The sequence below is a fragment of the Clarias gariepinus genome, chromosome 22, assembly GCF_024256425.1.
Source record: "Clarias gariepinus isolate MV-2021 ecotype Netherlands chromosome 22, CGAR_prim_01v2, whole genome shotgun sequence".
NCBI lineage: Eukaryota > Metazoa > Chordata > Actinopteri > Siluriformes > Clariidae > Clarias > Clarias gariepinus.
The window spans coordinates 11,187,498-11,215,066 of NC_071121.1; the positions used below are offsets into that span (position 1 = coordinate 11,187,498).

The following is a 27,569-nucleotide window of genomic DNA, read 5'->3' on the forward strand; positions in this document are numbered from 1 at the left end:
GACGCCGCAGACTCTCAGGAGCTCATCACCACTGCATGGTTCCGCGCTTGGACGATGGAAGTCAAACACACTCCACCGCTGGAAAGTTATCGAAAACTACTGTATACATTTATTCTGTGTGTGTGTGTGTGTTTTTCTTCCCTAGTTGGATCAGCAACTGAGTTAAACTACCTGAGTCTAATTCCCATATTTTAAGCAGGTAAAAAAAACAAGATTGGAAGTCATGATTTAAAGGATTTATTCCTCATTGGCAAATCCCAATCTATACTATTCTAAAAAGTAGGTCTCCTTTTATAGGCTTCAACCAAATAGAACCTGAAAATACTTCCTCCAAAAAGTCATTTCACATAGAACATCTGCTGTAGCCCTTTTTATAAAACTCTCAAAAGTTAATGAGAGATACTCCTGATTATGTTTTCTTTGTCTGTGCTAGGTAGTGCACTAATAAGACATGGTTCCATCCATTAACCTTTAGAACCATTCATTCAATCAATCAATCAATCAATCAATCATTTATTCGTCTTCAGTAACTCTTTTTATTCTTTATATAACCTTCTTTATATGACTCTCAAGGGTTCATGAGAAATACCCCTGATTATGTTTTCTATAAGTGTGTTTTCTTTGTTTGTGCTAGGTAGTGCAGTAATAAAAAAAAAAAACAGCTCCATCCATCCCCCCTAAGAGCTATTCATTCATTCATTCATTCATTTTGAGAAACTACTTTATCCTATAGATCTGGATGCCATACTGGGAACGCTGGGACACCTTAGCGCTGTCGCCTTGCACCTCTAGGGTCCGTGTTCGATTCCCACCTCCGGTCTGTGTGCATGGAGTTTGTACAGTATGTTCTGGTTTCCTCCCACAGTTCAAAGACATGCATCAGGTTAACTGGCACTCCCAAATTGCCTGTAGTGTGTGTGTGATGGGTTAGCACCCCAACCAGGGAGTACCCTAAGTCTCCTGGGTTAGGCCCTAGACCCCCCGTGACCCCGTAAACAGGATAAAGCAGTATAGATGATGAGTGAGTGAGTGAGTGTACTGACAGTTGTTTTTGACAATTAGGAGAAAACCCATGAGGATGCATGATGAACATTCACAGAATCTTCAAAAGGACAGTGTGCTGAGCTCAGGACTAAACCGTTATGAGACAGACATTATTGCTTACTCACTGTGCCACCCAGGGCTCGTCCAGGTACAAATGTCTCTTGGATATTCTTTATAGATTATTATTATTGTTATTATCATCATCATCATCATCATCATCATCATTTTTTTGCTGTTTTTGCAGTAGTGGTGAAAATGACAACCCATTATTTCAAAGAAATATTTATTATTGAGCTTTCCCTCATTATTAGCCTTTTTCACTGGTCATGTAAAATGAAAGGGGTTAAGCCAAACCTCAGTTACTCAAAAATAAGTCAAGTCGCCTATAAACAACAGCATAATGTGTTCAGTCCGTGGAAAGTTCAGGAATAAAAAGTTCTACGAGCTATAAATAGCACAACATTTGAATAGTTGGATTATGTTCATGAAATAAATCTGTACTGAAGGAGTTTGTGGAATTTCCATTTTGATCCAGGGCGCTGTATTATTTCTGTGCACTTTAAAAGATCTGTGACTGTAAAACATTAATTAACTTCTGCTGTAAAACAAAGGGTCCATTTCAGATTTTTTTTTTTTTTTTGTAAACGTAAAAAAAAAAAAAACTATTATGTGACAAAAGCAGAGTGGTTTTACTTCACACGCCAAGGTAAATCTTTAAATCATTTTATTGGGAAACCTGTAAAGGTCCTCTGTAACCCCTACAGCACAGCATCTTTCTTATTCACACACATTATCTATTACACTGACCAGCAACTCCTGCCTTTTAATAAGAGTACAATCAACTTCTTTAAAAATAAGTTGAACTGACTAAACTTGTCATGTTTGTGTCTAGAAGTCTCTACTGCCATCTACCGGTCAGACCTCGCAAGTGACACTGATGTCAGGTCCATTGTATGATGGTCTAAATGGCAAGCGTGTGGTGATTTGCACTTCCATATATATTGTAGCTGACATGCACAGGTTTTCGTTCAGGAGCAAAACCATGGCTCAGAAAGTCCTTGTTAAGTCTTTTCAAGTGAACAGAAGATGTCAAAGAGAGGAACGGTGCGCGTCTCTCCTGTGTATGTTCATGTAAACTCCAGGATCAGTGACAGCAGCAGTATGATGAGTGTGGGTGCAGATACACGTCCACTCGAGTCAGCAACTACAGGCCAGAACACAGTGATGAAAAGATGTCACTGTTTAAGCACTGTTTTTTTTTTAATATCCATTATGCAATTTTATCCATTACTGATTATGTTAGTAGCATCATCATGTGCCTTACCATTTAAGTGCAGTGTCTCCTTCCTTATTCTTGGATTCTCTATACAAACAAAAAACAAATCGTAGGACAAAATTCTGAGCAGAGCCTTACATCTACTGTCCTTATTGATTTTTTAATATTTAAATCTAAATAAACAAAGCCTCATGTGTCGCGTTTGAGTCTTTGTATAATTTAGGATACATTCCATGTCTATTAATGAAAAGCATATGTATTCAAAGTATTCTCTTTAAACATATAATATTTGACCTATAAAGGGAATGCATGGTACCATATCAGACAAATATTATGTGAATCCTGTACTTCACTTAGCTTAAAAATTGTTATAATGTCACCAGACTGTCAGTTTTTGCCACATCTGCTGTAGAGTTACGCCTTTATTCCTCACATGTGCATTACTGCACAGTGAAATTCTTTATTCTATTCATATGCCAGCTTTGTTAGTCTGAGGTCAGAGCGCAGGGTCAGCCACTATCCAGCACCCCTGGAGCAGAAGGGTATTGCGCAAAGGCACAACAGTGTCAATTTGGTGAAGCTGGGGCCTGACCCACCAACCTTCTGATCAGGAACTCAGAACCTAAACACAATGAGCTCCCACTACCCCGAACATGTTTTGGTTTCAAAATATATTAATTTAAATTTTTTTATTTCAATAGTCTTAAATACATAATTAATAATAGTAGTAATAATCATCATCATCATTTTGTCATTTGAATTATATATAAGAGTCAGCCCAAAAAATATATACACACTTCAGGAAAATAAAAATAGTATGATGTTTATTATATTAATCCAATATTATTATATATATTAATATATAACATATAGCAATAAATTTCATATAAAAAATATTTGTCCAAGTTTTTATTTTCCTGAAGTGTAAACCTTTTCCTACAATTTTTTTGACTGGCTTTGTGTCTATATACTGTATATATATATATATATATATATATATATATATATATATATACTCAGCAAAAAAAGAAACGTCCCTTTTTCAGGACTGTACATTTCAACAATATTGTTGTAAAAATCCAAATAATCCAAAAATCTTCATTGTAAAGGGTTTAAACAATGTTTTTCATGCATGTTTATTTACCATAATCAATTAATTAACATGCACCTGTGGAATGGTCGTTAAGACCTTAACAGCTTACAGAAAGTAGGCATTTAAGGTCACAGTTCTAAAAACGCAGGACACTAAAGAGACTTGTCTACCGACTGTGAAAAACACCCAAAGGAAGATGCCCAGGGTCCCTGCTCATCTGCGTGAACGTGCATTAGGCATGCTGCAGGGAGGCATGAGGACTGCTGATGTGGCTAGGGCGATAAATCGCCATGTCCGCACTGTGAGACGCCTAAGACAGCGCTACAGGGAGACAGGAAGGACAGCTGATCATCCTCGTAGTGGAAGACCACGTGTAACAACACCTGCACAGGATGGGTACATCCGAATATCACACCTGCGTGACAGGTACGGGATGGCCACAACAACTGCCCGAGTCACACCAGGAACACACAATCCCTCCATCAGTGCTCAGACTGTCCGCAATAGGCAGTCCATGAGGAGGAGATGCACTGCAGTACTTCAAGCAGCTGGTGGCCACACCAGATACTGACTGGTACTTTTGATTTTGAGCCTCCCTTCATTCAGGGACACATTGTGAAACATTTTTAGTTTGTGTCTTATGGTGTTGACTCTTTTAGTGTTCATACAAATATTTACAAATTAAGTTTACTGAAAGTAAAAACAGTTGAAAGTCAGAGGAAGCTTTTTTTTTTGCTGAGTATATATATATATATACAGTGGTGTGAAAAACTATTTGCCCCCTTCCTGATTTCTTATTCTTTTGCATGTTTGTCACACAAAATGTTTCTGATCATCAAACACATTTAACTATTAGTCAAAGATAATATAATTGAACAAAAAATGCAGTTTTTAAATGATGGTTTTTATTATTTAGGGAGAAAAAAAATCCAAACCTACATGGCCCTGTGTGAAAAAGTGATTGCCCCCCTTGTTAAAAAATAACTTAACTGTAGTTTATCATACCTGAGTTCAATTTCTGTAGTCACCCCCAGGCCTGATTACTGCCACATGTGTTTCAATCAAGAAATCACTTAAATAGAAGCTACCTGACACAGAGAAGTAGACCAAAAGCACCTCAAAAGCTAGACATCATGCCAAGATCCAAAGAAATTCAGGAACAAATGAGATCAAAAGTAATTGAGATCTATCAGTCTGGTAAAGGTTATAAAGCCATTTCTAAAGCTTTGGGCCTCCAGCGAACCACAGTGAGAGCCATTATCCACAAATGGCAAAAACATGGAACAGTGGTGAACCTTCCCAGGAGTGGGCAGCCGACCAAAATTACCCCAAGAGCGCAGAGACAACTCATCCGAGAGGCCACAAAAGACCCCAGGACAACATCTAAAGAACTGCAGGCCTCACTTGCCTCAATTAAGGTCAGTGTTCATGACTCCACCATAAGAAAGAGACTGGGCAAAAACGGCCTGCATGGCAGATTTCCAAGGCGCAAACCACTTAAGCAAAAAGAACATTAAGGCTCGTCTCAATTTTGCTAAAAAACATCTCAATGATTGCCAAGACTTTTGGGAAAATACCTTGTGGACCGACGAGACAAAAGTTGAACTTTTTGGAAGGTGCGTGTCCCGTTACAACTGGCGTAAAAGTAACACAGCATTTCAGAAAAAGAACATCATACCAACAGTAAAATATGGTGGTGGTAGTGTGATGGTCTGGGGTTGTTTTGCTGCTTCAGAACCTGGAAGGCTTGCTGTGATAGATGAAACCATGAATTCTACTGTCTACCAAAAAATCCTGAAGGAGAATGTCCGGCCATCTGTTCGTCAACTCAAGCTGAAGTGATCTTGGGTGCTGCAGCAGGACAATGACCCATAACACACCAGCAAATCCACCTCTGAATGGCTGAAGAAAAACAAAATGAAGACTTTGGAGTGGCCTAGTCAAAGTCCTGACCTGAATCCTATTGAGATGTTGTGGCATGACCTTAAAAAGGCGATTCATGCTAGAAAACCCTCAAATAAAGCTGAATTACAACAATTCTGCAAAGACGAGTGGGCCAAAATTCCTCCAGAGCGCTGTAAAAGACTCGTTGCAAGTTATAGCAAACGCTTGATTGCATTTATTGCTGCTAAGGGTGGCCCAACCAGTTATTAGGTTCAGGGGGCAATTACTTTTTCACACAGGGCCATGTAGGTTTGGATTTTTTTTCTCACTAAATAATAAAACCCATCATTTAAAAACTGCATTTTGTGTTTACTTGTGTTATCTTTGACTAATAGTTAAATGTGTTTGATGATCAGAAACATTTTGTGTGACAAACATGCAAAAGAATAAGAAATCAGGAAGGGGGCAAATAGTTTTTCACACCACTGTATATATATATACACACACACACATAGCGCATTGTCATTGACTATATTAATAGACTGACAATTTTGTCGCCTACATTGTGGTTTACAGATTCTTCTTTTTTTCAATAAATTACCTATTCAAAAATGATGTTAAACTGTTTATTAAAATGGGAAGTGTTCTACCCGGCAAGTTCACTGAAATTATGGGTCAAAATTGGGAAATTGTCAACTGTGCTACCCAGTAGTGTAGATAATCAGGCATCATTTCTACATCATTAGTGTTATCAGTCTACAAATGTCACAGCACACATTATTCACATGGCTACACTTTCACTTTCTCCCTCATCAACTCATTTTACAAATCCAACTGTTTTAAATATATTAAAAAGAGGAGATACTGGGCTGGGTGTGATGCTGGAAGGAGTGTACAGTACCTGGAGTTGCAGGATAAAGTTTTATTAGTAACATAGTTGACAACCATGAGTAGTGAAACCATCCTTTACCTTGGAAAAAGGTTTTGCAACTAGCAGATATGATACACTGATAGAACATGAACCTCGATTTGTTCTATTGAGAAAGAAACTTATTTATGTACTTACAAAATAATAAACTTATGTATCAATTTTCTTCAAAATTCCTTAAGACTATACAGTATGTGTGTGTATATTTGTGATACTAACCGAAAACTATGAGGCGTGTGTGTGCGCTGGTGGAGCCTAGCGGATTCTCAGCGGTGCAGCGATACATGGAGCTGTTCAGCTCTGCAGGCACTCTCTCAAGAACCAGCACCTTGCCTTCCCGCGCAGCACTGCCGTCCAGCAGGAGTCCACCGACACGCGTCCATGTGAACAGCGGCTCTGGAAATACCTCATTCTGTACCGAATGCAAACACACAGAAATGTCCACCTTTTTCTTATCAATCACAGACAGTACCAAAGTTTAGGTTAATAAGAGCTAATTATATATTCCAGCTTAATCCTACAGTAGTTTCATACTTTATTGATTTCTTTTCTTTCAGAAAGCTAGTTGTAAACTTGTTAGTTTTTGAACTGTGTATAGATAAGATAGACCTAGATATACTAGGTTTAAGATTTTGTTTTCAATTTTTTTCATGCATTTGCAGAAAATAACAAATCCATTGTCAAGGTTCTTAGGTTTATGCTTGCATCCCACTAGCACACCAACCCTGAAATTTTACCTTTTTTAATCATTTACTTTTCATGTCATTTGGAATATGAGGCAAAAAACATCCAAACCCATCAGTCCTAGTTAACAGGTAAAATATTTAAATTTATTCCAGTTTCAAAAAAAAAAAAAATAATATAAAGCTTGTTGTGCCTGTGAGATGCAAGGGTTGCCACATAAATCAAAGAGAACAGATATTGGATTTGTCATTTTTACTGCAAAAGCTGTATTGAAAAATAGAGCTGAAAACCGTGTAAAAAAAAATCAGTGCTGTATTTCACAAAGTTCAGTTCAGTGTATCATTGAGGACAAAAAATCCACAAGTATGAGACTATGATAAAGCTCATATACACTGTGAAAACATATTTCAGCATTAATCAAAGGCTTATTTGATAGATTAATTTTTTTAATTAAAATCCACATTTATAATTCCAAATTATATTGTAGTCATCTAAAAAAATATAGTAATAATAATAATAATACATGTGAATCAAGCATAACAACATAAATTGAGGAATCTTGTCACCCTAATAATGTCGTCGTCACCCTTGGCTTGCTCATCTGAGACATTTCATTCATTATTCATTCATCTCATTATTATCCAGACACATTTTTCTCACACATACACACTTCCAAACATTTTCTTTTCTAAAAATTTTTTTCATTTTTGTGAAGCTGCTTTGAGACAATGACCATTGTTAAAAGCGCTGTATAAATAAAATTTAATTGAATGGAATTGAATAATCTAGCACCTTTCTGTATTATAAAAAGTTTTAAAATGAGCAAAAAGATTAGTAACCTAAATTTAGATTTTATTGGCTTTTACTTCAACTTCAACTTTGGACTGCTTGACTGGACTGCTTGAAAGCTCTGCAGTGAAATTCAAGTCAAGGACGTCCTACAGCTACAGATGTACAACAAGCAACAACAAAAAAACAAAACAAAGGAGATTTAAGATTACTGGAACTGGGTTAAGAACGCTTTAACACATTATCAAAACCTTAAAGGTTAGTGCTGAACTGTCAACTTTGAGGATGAAATGTGATCGGAAAAAAATCATGGATAGAGATCACTTAAACGCTTGGTGTAGTTGAATGATAAAAAAATAAATAAATTGATTGAATCAGAAAATGTTAGTAAGCACAAATAATGCACAAACTACAGTATGACCATGGAAAAACCCAAAAGACACAAAATTTCAATCGGTTAATAATGTACTACATTTACAGAACAGTTAATACCTACATTACAAGGGAAAACTTAAGATTGTCAATTATAGATATAAAAAAAAACCTCATACAGTACATTAGCACTGATCAAGTTAATCATGCATTGTCAGGAAACCGCAGTCTTACTAGAACTTTCATTGACCTTGATCTGTTTAAACTCATGACTAATGTCACATTTTTAATGAAATATTGACTTTTAAATGTGACAGCTCCAGGCCTCTTAAAGTTACACACAGAATCAGTGAAGGATACTCAGCTGATGATCTTACCCCCTTTGTTCCCACTTGAAATCCCTCCACAGTAATGTGCACAGTGTCTCCCACTTTTATTCTGCTTGGCGTCATGGAGAGTTTTAGTCCCTTTGGAGCAGCTTGATATAAAGCAAAAGATGACAAAAATCTGGTTGGAGATTTCAATATGATGTCAATTCCTTGTACAATAAAATAAAATTTCTGTTAATTGACCTATTTGGTCACATTTTCAAAGAAGGTGAAGGTAAACTAAATAGCTGATGTTTTAGATTTTTCAGCAAACAACAGGTCTGGGGAAAAAACAAGGTACCACTATTTCATCATATAATTATTTGGACCATTTAAATGTACACTCACCAGGTTATTTGAAACACCTGTACCCCCATTTATGCAGTTATCAGCCAATCATGTGCATCAGCACAGTTCATACAATGATGAAGATGCAGATCGAGAGCTTTAGTTTACATTTAACATTAAGGGAGAAAAATTATCTCAGTAACAATACAAAATTTTGTACGAGCAGCCTTTTATAGGCTACTCATGTAAGGTAATAACTGCTATTAGTTTTTGCAAAAACAGGAAAGCTCCACTTGTCCTAAAAGGAATTCGGTCTGGTGGTTTTGCAAACTTTTACCTGTATGTGAAATGCTGTGGGTGTTATTCTAATGTATCTATCACAGATTCCCTTATTTCTTGCAGGTTTGTCGCTACACATCATTCAATCATTTTATTTTGTTGGATATGACCTTATACTCACAAAGTGTGACCTCAGCCTGCATGGGCATGGAGAGAGCTGGGTGCTTGACCTCACAGCTAAACAGGGCCTCACTGTCAATCTGAGGGTTCAGGTGCCAGGTAAGCATAGCCTGTATTTGCATGGTGCCATCAACAAGCTCAGTCTGTGTATGGTTGAAGTAGTAGAGCGGGCTGGAGCTGAGAACCCAGCGTGGGAACTCTCTGCTCACCACCGTCTCAGGGATGACCTCAGTAGTGGGACTGGCACTCTTTTGGCCCAGAGCTCCTGGAGTGAGGCTGTGACGAGAACGAGCCCGGTCCAACTTCATCGGCTTGATGTCCGGCTCCAGGTGAGAAAGGGACTTCTGGTGCTTGGTGTCATCAAGCTCTCGGCTAATTAACGGCCTGCTACGTTTGGCTGAACGCAAGCCTCTGTTCTGAGCTCCATCTGATGGCTGGGCTGAGGGAAGCACTTCGATTAACTCACCGTCTCTCTTAAAGTGCACCTGAGAGGTGAGAGACAGCAAGGTCAAGATCATTGCATGTATCCTGTGTAACTAACAACTAATACACACTGACACTTCATAGAAAAGAAACAGATCCTACTTTCCAAGTGTGAGAAGATCTCCATATTGCACTATAAAATCAATTTGCCTATGGCACTATAAAGGCTGTTAAGTGTTACTGAAGACCAGGTTGCTTTGATAGCAGCCTTCAGCTCGTCTGTATTGTTGGGATGCGTGTTTCTCATTATCCTCATGACAATAGCCTGTAGATTTTCTACAGGGTTCAGGTCAGGTGAGTTGGCTGACCAATTAAGCACAATAATATAATGGCCAGAAATTTAGTTAGTGGTAGTTTTGGGACTATGGGCAGGTGCTAAGCCCTGATGGATAAAAAAATGTATACCTCCGTAAAGCTTGTCAGCACAGAGAGGCATGACACGCTCTAAAATCTTCTCCTCGATGGCTATATTGACTATGGACTTGATTAAAATCAGTAAAAACCAACACCAGAAGATCATCCCAAATCATCCATGACTGTGGAAACTTCACATTGGACATCAAGCAACAGGGATTCTGTGCATCTCCACTTGAATCCCTAGCCCCTTGATTTTCAAAGAAAATGCAAAATTTACTTTAATGTAAAAACTGACTTAACCACTAAGCAACAGCCCAGTTATTTTTTCTTAAATAAGATGCTTCTGATGTCTGTGGTTCAGGAGTGGCCTGATACTAGGAATGCAACAGAGATTTACTGAAGACGTCTGTGTGTGGTGGCTCTTGATGCACTGACTCCAGCCTCACTCCCCTCCTTGTGAAGTTCTCCCAAATTCAATCAGCTTGCCTGACAATCGTCTTATGACTGCAGTTATTCCTGTTGCTTCTGCACCTTCTCTTATAGCACTTATCCCTTCCATCCAACTTTCCATGAATACGCTTCAATACAAACAGCCATATCCTTCATCCAGAGATGACTTTCTGTAGCACATTCTCCTTGTGGAGGGTGTTAATGATCATTTTCTGGAAAACTGTCAAATCAATAGTCTTCCCTATGCGTGTACTGAACTAGACTGTGACAAACAAGGTATTTATACTACACAAATTGTAATTTACACAAACTTAAAATAAAATATTCTTTAAAATACTGGATTTTTGATTTTTTTAATGAGCTGTAAGCCATAATGCAAAAAAAGACAAAAACTTGAAATGTTTCACTTAACATGTAATAAATCTCAAATAGATGAGTTTCACTTTTATCTTTCAGTTTGTGTGTGTCTCTGTGTGTTTGTGTGTGTGTATATATATATATATATATATATATATATATATATATAATAACATTTATTGAAAAAAAAGTGTATATATATATATATATATATATATATATATATATATATATATATATATAATTATTATTATTTAATATATTTACAAATGTATTAAATGTATATAAAAAATTTATTATTTAATAATTTTAACAAATTAATAATATGACCAACCACATGGCAAGGAATGACAGAATCAGAATGGCATTTTAAAAAATGCATAGTTTTTCTCTAAGAAGAAAATTTCACAAGCTAAATAAAACTTAAAGTTCATTAAGTAAAAATAAACTGTTAATTAAATCATAATTTAATGGACTTCGACTAGTGAAAACCAGACATTGCTTTTGAGTTGCAAGTTGCCAATTAGTTGTTACGTCTAGAAAAGACAGCCAATAAATTGACCATATTTACATGGTAATGTCCTGTAATTAACATCATAGATGTCTTCAATCTTGTAGTCAGTAAGTCAGCCTATTGAAACGGAGAGAAGTAGTCAGTTTTGTATCATGGTGTGTATTACACCAAAGAAAGCGAAGGAGAGAGTTGTATGAAGAGATCAGACAGAACGTTTTTGACAAGCACTTTATGAAGGTTATAAGACCATCTGCAAGCAGCTTAACATTCCTCCGACTACAGTTGCATATATTATTATTACTTATTATTATATTATTACCTCCATAGACGCAGCTGGGAAAATTGCCATTGAAATGAACAGAAGGATAATACGAATGGTAACCAAAGAGCCAAGGACAACTTCCAATTAACTCACCACCTCTCTTAAAGTGCACCTGAGAGGTGAGAGACAGCAAGGTCAAGATCATTGTATGTATCCTGTGTAACTAACAACTGATATACACTGACAATTCACAGAAAAGAATCAGATGCTACTTTATAAGTGTTACAAGTGTGAGGAGATCTACTTATAGTACTATGTAGGCAATTTGCCTGTGGCACTATGAAGGCCGTTAAGTGTTACTGAAGACCAGGTTGCTTAGCAGCCTTCAGCTCGTCTGTACTGTTGGGCTGGGAGCTTCCAGTGATCCAGACCCCATCTGCCCTTTGCACCTGCTGACTCATCCCTATGCTGAATTGGACTTTATGTTAATTTAAATAACTGTTATATTGAACTTTAAGCTGTGTAACACACATGATGTTATATCATCTCTATCTGTTTTCACCCAAATGAGGATGGGTTCCCTGTTGAGTCTGGTTCCTCTCAAGGTTTCTTTCTATTACCATCTCAGGGAGTTTTTCCTTGCCACCGTCGCCTTCACCCTTGGCTTGCTCATCCGAGACATTTCATTCATCATTCATTCATTTTTCTTATAATTATCTAGACGCTTTTTTCTCACACATACTTCCATAAATTTTATTTTTTTTAGGTTAGGTTTTTTTTAGGTTAGGTAAGTTGGCTGACCAATTAAGCACAATAATATAATTGCCAGAAATCTTGTTAGTGGTTGTTTTGGCACTATGGGCCAAGACCTGCTAGATAAGAAAATTAATATTTGCGTAAAGCTTGTCAGCACAGAGAGGCATGACATGCTCTAAATGCTTCTACTCTTCTCCCGAACTTAATTAAAATCAGTAAAAACTAACACCAGAAGATCATCTCAAATCATCTGTGACTGGAAATTTCACACTGGACATCAAGCAACAGGGATTCTGTGCATCTCCACTTACTTGGGACTCTGGCCCCTTGATCAATGTAAAAACTGACTTTGGACCACTAAGCAACAGTCCTGTTATTTTTCTTCTTAGCCTAAATAAGATGCTTCTGATGTCTCTGGTTCAGGAGTGGCCTGATACTAAGAATGCAACAGAAATTCAGGAGATCAAACAGAACATTTTTGAAAAGCACTTTATAGATAAAGATCGGACACTCGAAACTAAACAATCACATGTAAAGAAATGGATCATTAATACAAGTAAATTAAAATAACATCAGAGAAAAAGTGGAACCATAGTGCAACAATAACGGTTTAACGTCGGCATGAATGTTAATTGCAGAGGAACAATATATAAGGAAACATTCGGTATTATATATGTCATTTCATTTATTCCAATGTGTATGCTGATGTTTATGTATTTTTGTTTAAAAAATCATATTTTATCAGGCAGTATTAGTCTGGCATTTCTAGTTTCCAGTGTATTTTTGATCCTTTAGGCGCTGAACAGAAGGGAAGATCAATATCGTTCTACGCTTTTTGTTGCTGTGCGGCATTTTGCAATGATCCCTAAATCATTCGTTGCGCCGTAGAGAATAATGGTGTTTATGCTTTTAAACATGTATAATTTAAGGCGGATGTAGCTTAAACACAATGTAGAGAGGAAATATATATATGTGGGTATCTTTAATGGCGGGTTTATTTACGCAGCTATTGAATTCGGAGATGCAAATATAAAACTAACTTTACCGCGAACACAAACAGGTGTTATGCGCTAAAGTGCCCCCTGCCACGGATTGCCCCCCTACATAATCTCAATCAAATATTATATTAGGACATGCATTCAAAGGTTTATTATTATCAAATATATTATTACTATTATAAATAACCCTAGGCACGTGACACTCGTCGAGACGATTATTACAAATCCCCCAAAGTGATTATTTTATGGCACATTTATTTTGCAGGGGTTTGTCAATGTACAAATAACAAATTACTTATCACAAGTTACACTAAATAAATATTGTTTGTGGTGAAAAATTACAGGGAACAATTTTTATTATAATATAAGCAATATAAAGATATTCATGTTGCATATGAAAAAGAATATAATTTATATATTTTTCCCCTATACAACATTTTTTGTATTGCTTATTTTATAATTAAATTTATTTGTTATAATTTGTCATTTGTAAACCATAAACCTACGAATTTATGTTCTAATCTATTATTTGAAAGTGATTATGTAGGGGAGGCAATCCGTGACAGGGGAGGGCATTTTAGAGCATAACACCGGGTCAGTAGAGTACTGTATGTAGTGAGCAAAATAACATCAATGGATACATTTGTTACATGGACCACAAAAAAGCAGGTGATTCAGCATCATCAGTCTAATCAACCAAAAAGCCAGCCGAAAGGAAAATGATGAAGCCTATGTTGCACTTGGATTCATGGTGGGGATGGTGGGGGCAGAGGAGAGACCCGTGTGTGTTTTGTGTCTTAAACCGCTGGCAGCAGACAGCACGAGACCCAACAAAGTAGGAAGACACTTAGAAACAACACACCCTAGTCACGTTAATAAGCCACTCATCTCTTTTATAACAATAGCACGTGTATTTTATCTGTTTTGTACTTGGTGTTATTTGATCTTATTGGTTTAAAAATTGATATTTTAATAAATAGTACACTTGGCCATTTTCGTTATCATTTTGTGGACAAGTGGGGCTTGAAAATTCGCCCATCCTCTTAAGTGGGGAATGACAGAAAATGTTTGAGAACCACTGATTTAATGGAAGAAGCCACCAAAATCCATATTGACAAGCCACTATGCTTCTGGGAGAATGTCCTTTGTACAGATGAGACAAAAAACTAAAACCTTTTTAAATTCCTATCATCTGTATATTCACAGACGCAAAAATAAAACTTTCTGAAAAAGAAACACTGTACCTACCGTGAAACGTGTTATGTTCTGGGGCTGCTTGGCTGCGGCTGCCACAGGGTGTCTCAAATCTGTGCAGGGTACAATGAAATCTCAAGACTATCAAGGCATTCTGGAGTGAAACATACTGTCCAGTTTCATAAAGCTGGGTCTCAGTTGCAGGTCATGGGTCCTCCAACAGGATGAGTACCCAAGACCCGCATCTTAGAACAAAACTATCGACAATCCTGAAGTGGTGCTCTATAAGCCCTGATCTGAATCCTATATAAAATCTGTCAAAAGACCTGAAACATGCGGGATGGACAAGCCATAACTTCAAGCCCGAAACAGCTGGAGGAGTTTGCTTATGAGGCGTGGGCCAAGATACCTGTGTTGCAGCGATTGCTTGAAAAGTTTGTTTTTTATCACAACTCAAAAGCAATGTCTGATTTTCATTAGCTGTACATTACATTATTATTTATTATAACATTGCAAGTTATTTCAGTCACCATTGTGGGTTGTTCTTTCTTTAATGGAAGGGCAGCAACAAATATGTCCATATGTGTAGGAGTGCTAAATAATGATAAGAACTCAGGGTTTAATGCTGTGAAGCAGGAAAATCTCAAATTGCTAAGCAATTTCACTAATTATAATAATTATTAGGAATATTGTACTTAAAAAGATAAATCAGAGATGTACCACAGGAGCGGGTTTTCCACCAGTCACTATGCAGAGAAGTGTGAAGTTTTGAGCCGCATAGCGATTGAATCGTGATGGTTGGTCAGCTGCAATTACAGCGATGGATTTCGGTGGTGCTAAAGTCAAGAAAACAAAACATGGTTAATTTGCTTATTTAATTATCTAGAACAGAGTAATGATACAACTCCAAGTGGTCACTGCAACTGAGAAGGTTAGCATCTCACATGTTGAATTACTAAAGTTAACTAGTTAAGTTCAGCCTTTATCTATCACATACACATTACACATTACTGCACAGTGAAATTCTTTATTCTTCACATATCCCACCTTCTTGGTAGTAGGTTGGGGTCAGAGCCCAAGGTCAGCCATTATATGTCACCCCTGGAGCTGATAGGGCTAAGGGCCTTGCTTAAGGGCCCAACAGCGGCAACCTGGTAGAGCTGGATAGAGCTTAAACCGCTCACCCTTAATATCAGTAACTCATAGTCTTAAAATACTGACCAAGCAGTGAGCAGAGTCATCAGATTACCATTCGAGATAATATTTTAAGGAAGCAAGCTAAAACCATTCAAATATACACTTACCACTTTATTAGGACCTGGTCATGTCATGGCGATTGTCATGTGACGCGGAAAAATGTATAAAATGATGCACATACTGTACAGATCAAGAACTTCAGGTTACATTCACATTTCACATTATTATAAGGAAAAACTGCGATCTCAGTGACTTTGACTTACAGTATGATTGATGCTCCAACATGAGATGGTTTTAGTACTTCAACAGTCTTGAGTTTACATAGAACGGTGCAGAAAAAAAAATCTTTTGAGTGGCGGTTCTGAGAGTGGAAACAGCTTATCGATAAGAGGGGTCAGAGGAGAATTGCTAGACTGGCTCAAGCTCATAGCAAGGCTATTGTAACTCAACTAACCACTCTTAATAGTCATAGTGAGAGGAAATCTATTTAGGAAGCACCACATGTCAAACCCTGAGACAGCTGGGATTAAACAGCAAAATAACGTCTCAGGTTTCATTTCTGTATCCTCGCACCTGCAGGGTTGGGCGTTCGAATGAATTTTGCCTCCAATCCTATGTGTGTGGAGTTTTCATGTTCTCCCCATGCTTGCTGGGTTTCCTCCAGGTACTCGTTTCCAAATTGCCTAAAGTGTGTATGCTTGTCTTCTGCCCCTAATTCCTTGGATAAGCTCCAAACTTCCTACGACTCTACACCGTATAAGCAGTGTATAAGTATATACAGTATAATCGTCAATGTATGCGATTATTCACTTATAGAACATTTTATATATATATATATAGTATAATTTATTAAGCATATGCAATTTTCACTTATGAGTTATAAAAGGAGTGTCTGAACATATCAAACTCTGCTTGTCACAGCATGTTTATCTCACAAGCATTACACACTCAATTAACAAAACAAGCTAGGAGAGGGGAATTAACAGCCGGCAAGCTCCCAAGAGAGTAAAACCAACAAAAATAGCAAGATTTAAAAAAAAAAATGCATGCAACAACCACTACGTTCAGACCTGTATAGCAATCCGAGCAAGGTGGGTTTTTTTTTTTTCATCTTGTTGATTCAATTCCAAAATTGAGCTAAGGTCACTAGAGTGTACAAGGGAATTGCGCACAAGCGAGAACCGGTTGTGGATGCACTGCTTAGCTCAGACCACTGCTAATTGTGTGGGTGGCTGTAAATAAAGGCACATCTAATAATAAATGCATTAATAGACTATATACGGAGTGAAACCTACACATAACAGCAAGTGTTATGCTTCCAGACGCTAAGACCACCCTCTCTCTGGACACCCTGTCATAGATTCCCACATGACATTCGTACGGCCCGTTGTCTTCCATCTGTACTTCAGGCAGCCTAATACACACACAGAACAACAAACAAGAATAAGACCAGAGCAGATTCTCACAAGAAAGAAAGTAAGAAATAGACAGGAAATCATTTTTACCTAACAGTCGACTGGTAAACAAGATCTTCCCTTCTGCGAAAGTCCTCCATGTGAGAGAAATTGGTGTTATACATAGCGTCATAGGTAAAGATTTTCTGCTTAGAGCTCCCACCTTCTGTAACCTGTAAAACATGAAACTATTACTCAGAACAGAAGGCCAAGTATAACCGTGCGGGAAAAGTTGCATCGCAGTAATAAATACGCGCAAGAAAACAAAGCGACACTTTAATTACGACTGGCTAAAATGGGTAAAGGGTTGTGATTTATGCTTTACCATGCATTAATAAAACAAAAACTAATTCAGCTGTGTGTTTCGTAAATGAAGTAGCAGCGTTTTAATAAAAAATGTCATCACATCATAAAAGGGGAACGCACTTTCTGGCAAAAGCGCTACAGGCCTGAAATTGAATGCGCATGCACAGAAACTCATCTGTGGCCCAGCATGCCGGAAAAACCATCTAAAAAATGAAAAATGCTTGTCCTAGAACCACTGAACCATGATCTTTTAATCCTGAATATAATTTTCATATTTTAGGCACTTTCATCTCATGCTGTATCAGAAGCGGGGCAAATACAACTTACGCCAGGAATAAATGACCGCCTCTTTAGATAACTAATATAAATGATGGTGGCTGAAAGCTCGGCGTTCACTCACCCGAAACCACACGATTTCTCTCAGGTTGCCGTCAGTCCTGAAATTGCATTTCAAAGTCACTGTATCGCCCATGACCACAGGCGGGAGAGGCTCGATACTGACTGTCAAATACCCTGCAGGACAGAACAGAGATCACACACACTGAAACTCGACCCCTACACCTGAACGTCTGCACTAATTAATATCCACTAAATAATATTGATAATAAGTACAGTGTTAGACTTTCTCATCTCCACAAATTCTTTAAAAAATGGATAAATAATAATGAAATCTTATTTATAGTGAGGCTAAGAGCAGGTTAGAAAGAGGTCCCACCACTAAATGATGTCATGAATATTTCACGTGGTATGAATCCAGAAGGCACGGCTCAGCTGTTAAACTAATATTTATCTACTAGTACAAACCCAGAAATAAGATTTATACACTGGAATGCCTTTGGTTATCAATAATGCTTCATCATGAATATTTAAAAGGACTCATGAATTCCTGTTTATGACTGAATGATGTTAGTGTGTGGGTTAAAGAACAAGTCAACTTTATCTGTACACAGATGTGGAAGAAATAAACATACAGTACAAGACACCTATAGTTTTATAATAAAAACGTATGTATTGGGTGTAATGTTTATCAGTTAATACATTGGTACTGTATTAATTTGTTGATTTTCCTTTAGCAGCTTCAAAGCAGCGACTTGGACATGCATAGAAAGAGAGCGTTGTCCTTCACAGACCTTAAAAAGAGCATGAAGATGTCTTTACGAAGGCCCAGATCAAGTCCTTTTCCTTTAACTATAATTCGGATTAGATTGATGGATGCATGGATGGATGGATGAACAGATGGATGGATGAACAGATGGATGGATGGATGGATGGATGGAATTAATAAGTGAAGTTAATTCGAGTGCAACCTTGATGTACAATTTTATGTGTGGCAAAGTGACAACGGATGCAAATGTTAATAATTGTGCAAAGAACAGCATAAAAGTGATAATGAAATTGGGCCCATTTCAATATTTACTGCCTATTTACTGGCTAAGATTCCTAGCTATTTGTCTCTTGGACAGTCCACTTCCAGCATGTATAAAGATTAATCTTTTCCGATCTAAAAGAAGGAAACAAATAGTAGTCATCATAAGAGCAACAGATTTTGGTGCATATATTTTTATCATAAAACTATGAGTACCTACAGTATATACCGTACTTATTGCATGTCTGTGTATAGTGCTTTTAACTACAGCTGTTGGTGATACAGTGGCTTAACGGTTAACACTGGCGCCTTGCACCTCCAGGGTCGGGGTTCGATTCCCACCCCGGGTCTGTGTGCATGGAGTTTTGCATGTTCCTCCAGATGCTCCGATTTCCTCCCACAGTCCAAAGACATGCAGATTAGGCTAACTGGCATTCCCAAATTGCCCATAGTGTATGAATGCATGTGTGAATACTGTATTGACCGGAGGTCATACCATGGTCATAAAAATAGGAATGAATACAATGGTGGCTATTGGCCTCAACAGTCTCTTGATGGGCTACGAGTCCCTAGATGGATGATTGAACTATAAATATTGTGACAAAGCAGCTTTACACAAGTCTAAATATAGATTTAGATCCATATTGAGCACGCCAGATGTAATAGAGGCAAAATAAAATCTCAGTGTAATGTCAAAAGAAATCTTGAGAGAAATCACTTCAAAGTTAGTCTATCCTCTTTTAGATGACAAAATATAGTTGGAAAATAAATCGTTACACTAGAAAGGCAAAGTCAAAAAGTATTAAGGATGCTCAGTATGACCATGGTGTGAAAATGAGTCTTTATGACAGAATTAACTCTTCGATACGCATCTACGGTTTCCACAGGAGATTATACTTTGCAACAAAGACCAGAAATTTGATATCCTCGCATTAATTCCATATTAAGAATGGGTTTCAATGAGCTTTTAAGCTATGTATTTGCCAAACCTATTTTCTCTTAGATCCTCTGCAGCCTACAAGGTCATATATTTATCACAAAGTTTAATAGGGAAAGGAAGAGGAATAAAACACGACAGGGCATTCTGTTAAAGGAAAAAATCAATGCAGTGGCAGAGTAATGCAAAAGGAGGAAGGGCCATTGCTAGCCTGAAGTTGATTATTTCCCAAAAACAGCAAAGTGCCTTACATTCTTTATACCAGAGCAACTCCTTAACAATTGCATTTTTATTTATTTACATATTTTTGGCAAATTATATACAAAAATATTAAGAAAATCACTGAATGAAGTATATTATCATTAGATACCAGCGGAAAAGAAAAAAGAAAAGAAGAAACCCTTATTCACCCAAAACAACCAAAAACACACACACACACACACACACACACACACACACACACACACACACCCTTTAGCTCACACCTATCTGTGTGAATCAGATAGGTTATTCATACATCCATTCCGGTTTAATAATCCGGTTTAAATAATCAATTAGGCAATACCTGTAAATTTGTAAAATAAGAAATAACCGGTTGCCATTTGTAAAAGAACAACTCAGTAGAATCACTCGTTGTGTATTTAATCTTCTCCAGCTTAAGAAAGAGTAATAAATCCTTAGTTCACTGAGTGATACTGTACAGAGAAACTTGGTCTTCCAAAGTGTAGATCGTCTGGCCAACAAAGATGAGAAAGCGATAACATCTTTATGTGCAGAACTCAATACAACTGAATCATCTGGGTTGCCAAATATAGCAATTAATGGACATGGCTCCAACTGTACCCCAAGTACAGTATAGTGGACATGAGATTGAAAACAACCTGTCCAAAAATCCTGTAGATTTAGGCACAAAAATAACATTCGACTTAAAATACAGGGAGGCATTTTTATTTATTAGAGCATCACAGTAACCCGTTCACTGCTGTGAGTTAGTTCTCGCCATCACTTACGTTACATCAGCTATAAAAAGCAAACTCACCAATTTTTTATTTTTATTTTTATATCTTTCTCAAAGTTAAGACTAAATAAAAAAAAACATACATCTGGTCATCAAATCATCACAAATTCCTGGAGAATGTCTGATGAAACTCTTACTCATTCTTGCACAGACACTGGAGACTATGAGCATTATATACACTCTCTCTCTCTCTTTTGCACACTCTCTATACCTCTTCTCCTGTGCAGGGTTGGAGGGGCATTGAGCCTAGCTCAGTCAACTTGGGGCGTGAGGAACGGTACACTTGAATGGGGTGCCAATCCATTCCAGGGCACACATGAACACACCCACATTGTGGGCAATTTGGAAACACCAGTTAACCTAATCTGCATGCCTTCAGACTGGCATCTTGAGGAAACCCACCAAGCACAGGAAGAACATACACACAGGACCGGAGAAAAGATTCAGTACTAACCACTATGCCACCATGCTACTGGTAAATAGACTCACTGTATGAACAATTATGCATCTTAACTAATAATGTGTCAATATATATATATATATATATATATATATATACATACAGTACACCAATCAGCCATAACATTATGACCACGCGAGTAGGTCCCCTCCTTTTCGACTATAACATTGATGTATTGTGTGTTCTGACACCTTTCTATCACAACCAGCATTAACCCTTTCATTAATTTGACCTACTGTACACTACCTTCTGTTGGATTGGACTATACAGGCCAGCCTCCACTCCCCAAGTGCATCAGTAAGTCATGGCTATTCATGACCCTGTCGTCAGTTCACTGGTTTCCCTTCCTTGGATTACTTTTGGTAGGTCTTGACCGCTCCTGACCAGGAACATCCCACAGGAGCTGCAGTTTTGGAATTGCTCCAACCCAGTTCTCTAGCCATTTGTCCTTTGTCAAAGTCACTTAACTCCGTATGCTTGCCCATTCTTTCTGCCTCCAACACTTATGTAGACTTCAGGAAAAAAAAAATCTTCACTTACTGTCTAATATATCCCACCCTCTTCCAGCTGCAATTGTAACAGTATGTTGAAAATGTAGCTACTGTGCGAAGAGCCAGATTGTAATGGCTAGACAAATGGGTCAGAGCAGTTCCAAAACTGCAGCTCTTGTGGGATGTCCCCAGGCTGCAGTGGTCAGGACATACCCAAAGTGATCCAAGGAAGGAAAACTGGTGAACTGGCAACAGGGTCATGCGTAGCCAAGGCTCACTGATGCGTATGGGGAGTAAAGGCTGGCCTGTGTAGTCCAATCCAATAGAAGAACTCCTACAGCTCAAAATGAGGTAAAGGTTCCAGTAGAAAGATGTCAGAACACATAGGTCATTAGCAGAGGTGGAAAGAAACAAATGATATTTACTCACGTTACTGTAATTGAGTATTTTCTTTGTGTATTTCTACTTTTAAAATCTGTAATTTTACTTTTACTTAAGTATGTTTTGTTAGAAGTACTGTACTTTGCTACATTTTAAATCATATCCGTTACTCAGTAAAAAAATTAATGAAAATTAATCCCTGATCATATTTAAGAGACCACTTCAAGCACAAGAAAGGCAACAGCTTTATTATGCAAAAGTGTTTATTTACTTAAAAACAGCTAGTTTTTTTTTTATTACACAAGAATCCCCCATCCCACCCCCGCTGTTAAAAAAGGAATTTTAACTCTAAATAAATTTTTAACAAGCTACTTTTTACTTTTACTTAAGTATATTTTCATACAGGTTACTTGAGTACAAAATTTTATTACTCTTTCCACCTCTGGTCATTACTGTTTTGGTGGCAAAGGGGAGACCTACTTAAAATTAGGCAGGTGGTCATAATGTTATGGCTGATCAGTGAATAATACTACTAAAAAAACTCATGTTTTTTGGAACATTCTATAAGAATAAGAGCATTCATATAAGTGTGTAATTTGACAGACAGACAGGACTTCTGTCAGAGCCCCTACATAGTTTGCTATAATTTTCTATAAGACTAAAAATGCTCATATAAAACCTGGTGAGCAAATCCATTTAAAAAGAACTATATTTTTAGATTCACCTAAGGCATCCACCAACTGCTGACAGCTCATTTGCACTTTTATATGATTAGCAAAAATGGACTCCATTAAAATGCAATACAGAATAGCTTCCATTCTAATAAAAAAAAGAGAGATCTAATATCATATACAGAAATTTGAGCGAGATAGTTGACACAAATATAACTGCACACAATATGAGTGCAAAATCCACCACTTTCTGCATATTGGTTCATCCACCATGACGTCTGCGGACGGATTATTTCTTTCTCGTATTTTTTCCCCCTATCCCTAATCCATAAGCTCTTCCCCATCCACCAAGTGGTTCTGCAAATGCTGCCCCAAATGCAGCCGAGAGGCCGAGGCCAGAGGGTCCTGTAATCCTACAAGCACTTAATGAACCAAATAATGTAAAATACCAAAGCACCCAACCCAGAAAATTACTCTTACAGCAGATATCCAGGGTTAAAATATGAATTAACTATCGTGAAATAACGAATAACAGAAACCAATCATTTAAAACAAATACGTAGAGGTATTAGGTGTATCTTAAGACATGCTGTTTCCTAATCCAAGAGGCTGCATTGCATATTTAAACACGTTAGAATAAACTGAATCTAAGTGATACAGTATCTATAAACTGTATTTTTTTTTACTTAGATAGAAAAAAATAATTTATGCACAGTATATAGGTTTGGAAGCATGTTGCTGCTGAGCAAGAAAAAAAAAAATCCACATCAACATGTTGTTATTATCTTCAAATCCCCGTTCTACCAAATCCCAAATGTACTTGTTTTGGGTTCAAATCTGCTACCTAAGAAGCCATTAAAACTCATTGTCAAACAACTTGTGTTCTGTGACATTGTGTGCAATATTATGGTGGACATAGCCGTTAGAAGATGGATAAATTGGGGTCATAAAGGGATGCACATGGTGAGCAACAATACCTGGATGGGCTGTGGCATTCAAATGATCCCTGACTGTTATTACAAAACATTCCCCACACCATTACACCACCTCCACCCTCTTGAACTGTTGACACATGGTAGGCTGTTGATTTATGCTGTTGTTGCCAAATTCTGACACCACCATCTGCATTTCAAAGCATCGAGATTCAACTGCATCGAGATTTGTCAAACCAGACTTTTTTTTTTTTTGTTCTTCATCTGTCTAGTTTCTGTGTGCCTATGCCTATTGTCACCTTCTGTTCTTTGCTGACATGAATGGAATCCGATGTGGTCTTCTGTTCAACCCATCTGCTGCAAGGTTTGATTTGTTATGAGGTCTGTGACAGGTTTCTGCTCATTGCAGTGATTATTTGCGGTACTTTAGCCTTTATGTTGGCCGATGCCAGTCTGGCTGATCTCCTTTGACCTCTGACAACCTACAGGACTGACAATTACTAGAACTTTTCTCTATCATTTCATGCAAACTCTCGACTGTTGTGCATCAAAATGCCAGGAGATCAGCCATTTCCAAACCATCTGTCATCAACAACCATACACCATCCATGTCACTAACATCACATCTAACACTAGCTGAAACACTTGGGCGCTGTCTGCATGATTTCATTTTGTAGTATTATGTGTGGGTGTAAATTAATTCTGAAGGACTTCTCTTGCATTTTTTATGTACACACTCACTGGCCACCTACCTTTCACTTACACTCACCAGGTTCACATGCAATTGAGATTTGTATGCGTTTGAATAAATGTTATTGAGTGTAGCTCACCTGATGCCAGCACCTAAGCTGCCTGTAGAACAAAAACTACCAGCACTTCTTCATCCCAGACCAGATATTATTTGGGACAGCAGTGTCGCTGAGATGGTACCATATGTGCTGCTTATATGGGTGTATCAACCCTAGGAGTATTGTTAATGTTTTAAACACTGTATCATTATTATTATTACTGCTTACTTTAATAGACAAACATATGCTGTTGTGCCACTTTGTAGGTCTACAATAGTCCTTACAGCTAATTTTTTCCAGGCACATTTGCATGTGGGTTATTATTATTATTATTATTATTATTTTTATAATTATTAAATCAGTTTAAGTCCTTGACCACACAACTACATTGCTTGGCCATTCTACTGTCCTTTAAACGTCGATTATGACACACATAGTAGTGGCCAGATCATGTTCCCCTAACTGCTTAGTCACAATTTGAGCCCTGAAATATGTCTGTGCCAGCAAGAAAGAAAAAAGATATGTTGATTTGATACCCTTGTCATTTAGAATATTTCAGCAACAACGTTGCTGAGTCTAGACCTGACCAACTGAAGCAACCTCAGATCGTACCACTGCCGCCAGACACTTGTGCATGATGGGTGGATCGCTTCATGCTTTTTCCTTCTTACCCTGATGCACCCATCGATCTGGAATAGGGTCAATCTGAACTCATCAGACCACATGACTTTTCTCTAACCAGAGTCCAATCTTTATGCTTTCTAACTAACTGTTCTTATTAGCCTCAAAACTAGCAAGTGGTTTTCTAATAGTCACATGATAGCTGATAGTCCCAATCCTCTGAGTTCTGAGTTCTCATTGTGCTTGCAGAAATGCTGTTACTTTCATTATAACACATAGCTGTAATTCCTACTGTTTTCTCTCTCTCTTTTTTTCTGACTAAAGTTAATGGTTCAGCACTATCCTTACTGGTTTTCATAATGTTTTAAAGGGTTCTTAACCCAATTCCAGCAATTTCCAAATTCCTTAGTTGTTTCTTTGCTTGATGGATCCATTAATGTGAAGCAGCAACTTTTTCAGGGGTCAGTCGGTGTATATTTGGTGAAAAATATTGGTCGTTGGACTATTCTTAACACACCATTGACACTGAGGGGGTTTCAATTACACGGTCCACTTGATATACTTGTACCGACACCACATAGATTCCCAGGCCACCACCATGTCAGTGTCACTGCTCTCCTGATAATATCGAATCCAACGCTTAGATAACATCTAATATAATACGGTGAAACTTTCCACTAATATCTGTCATTGAGGGCTGTAATTATTAATATATAAATACTACAGTAAGTGCACCCATGTGGTGGGAGATAGCTCATAAATTACTCATACATTTCATTGGTTTGCAGTGACTCTAATGTATCATGCAAAATTCCTAATTTAAAATGTCTGACTTAGTGAATAATGATTCAAGAAGATTTAAATGTGATAAAAATGATTGCACTGCAAGTATCTAGCTACTTAACATTATTATATTGATATTATATAGGTAATAAAGTGCCACAGTTAGTACAGTTTCCCAGTTGCACATGATGAATAATGCATTCATTTAGTCAAGCTATCTTTCATTCCATCAAGATTTTCCTGTCAGTTAGAGTACTTATTACAAAATATAATATAATTATACTGTAATTAATGTTATTTCTAAACATTTGGTCTGCAGTGTAAATTTATAGTCTACAGTCATTATATTCAGCTAAAGGATATGTCTGTTCAGTTCATCACGGAAAAGCAGTGAATTACTGCTACAGTAATGCTTTTAGGAAGCTGTCACAGACTACTGTATAGTTACTGCATAATCACAACTGTCCATCAAACTCGCTCTCTCCCTATCTCTTACACAGACACACACACAAACACATAATTAATCATATTTAAAAGTTGAATGTGCGCATTGCTGTGACCTAAAATCTAACTTCATTAAATTGGATGCCAAATTCTTTAAATTATTTAACATATCATACGATTCTAACTTCTTACCAGCAAATATATAGCTACATGATAATTAGATTATTAATTCAAAGATTATAGCATCAGCACCATGTCCTAAAGATGTGGACAATTAGTTTTAGTCTCATCTTGGATTTACAAATCTGATTACGCTCCATTACGGTTAATAGACGACTAACATGCTTTTTGATGTATGAAATTTAGTTTCTCTCAATAAGATAGGATATGTGCACTCAGAAGGCATTCAGGGAAGCCCTGGGTGGCAGCTGGGACTGTAATTAGGCGAAAGAGACTAATACCATCATTACAAAGACAAGCCTATTAATGTGATTACTGTAAAACATACATGTGTAGTAGAAGATCCAATCAAAAATATGATGTGTAATGATATAATATAATATAATATAATATAATATAATATAATATAATATAATATAATATAATATAATATAATAATGTGAGCATGTCTATTAAGTAAGCAGTGAACAAACCAGTTCCATTAAATAAGAATACAAACTGGTGTCACTGGAGTAATACATAAAGTGCTGCTTTATTATTTTTCTCTTCATTCAGACATGACAATATCATTGCTTATAAAAAATGGTCACATTTCCATAAGTTGAGAGCAGCTTCAGTTTTCATTCCCTTTCACAACCTTTGACAAAAGTCCACCTAAAGAAAAGCCGCGGTGCCTATAGGAACTTACCCATCACCGAGTCCATGAAGTCGGAGCACTGAAGCAGGAAGAAAGTGAGCAGAAGCTTCATTTTGGGATTGTGAATGAATTAAACATCAAATGCCGTCTTATTCCCATCTTCTTCAGGGCTCCGCTGGCACGCGCGCCTCCGCTCTGAGATAAGCGCTGCTCATGAAGTCGGCAAGACGATCCATTTTCATTAGCTTCAGCTTAAATGCTCGTCTTGTTCGGTATTCCTGTCAGAGGATCGGGGTGTGAAGATATGCTGCTGATGGCTGCATCGGGTGGGGATTAGCGCAGAAACA

The 27,569-nt window shown here is 37.4% G+C and overlaps 1 protein-coding gene across 1 annotated transcript; it reads right to left on the reverse strand.

Annotated features, from left to right (window-relative positions):
- Window positions 1-1,722: 1,722 nt before the first annotated feature.
- On the reverse strand, window positions 1,723-27,569 carry igsf21b (immunoglobin superfamily, member 21b). The gene is made up of 10 exons (XM_053481844.1): window positions 27,274-27,569; window positions 17,914-18,026; window positions 17,259-17,380; window positions 17,049-17,167; window positions 15,277-15,392; window positions 9,187-9,670; window positions 8,448-8,548; window positions 6,445-6,637; window positions 2,369-2,407; window positions 1,723-2,248 (listed from the first exon to the last, which is right to left on the reverse strand). The coding sequence occupies exons 1-10, from the start codon at window positions 27,332-27,334 to the stop codon at window positions 2,172-2,174; spliced, it is 1,425 nt and encodes a 474-aa protein (XP_053337819.1). The 5' UTR covers window positions 27,335-27,569; the 3' UTR covers window positions 1,723-2,171.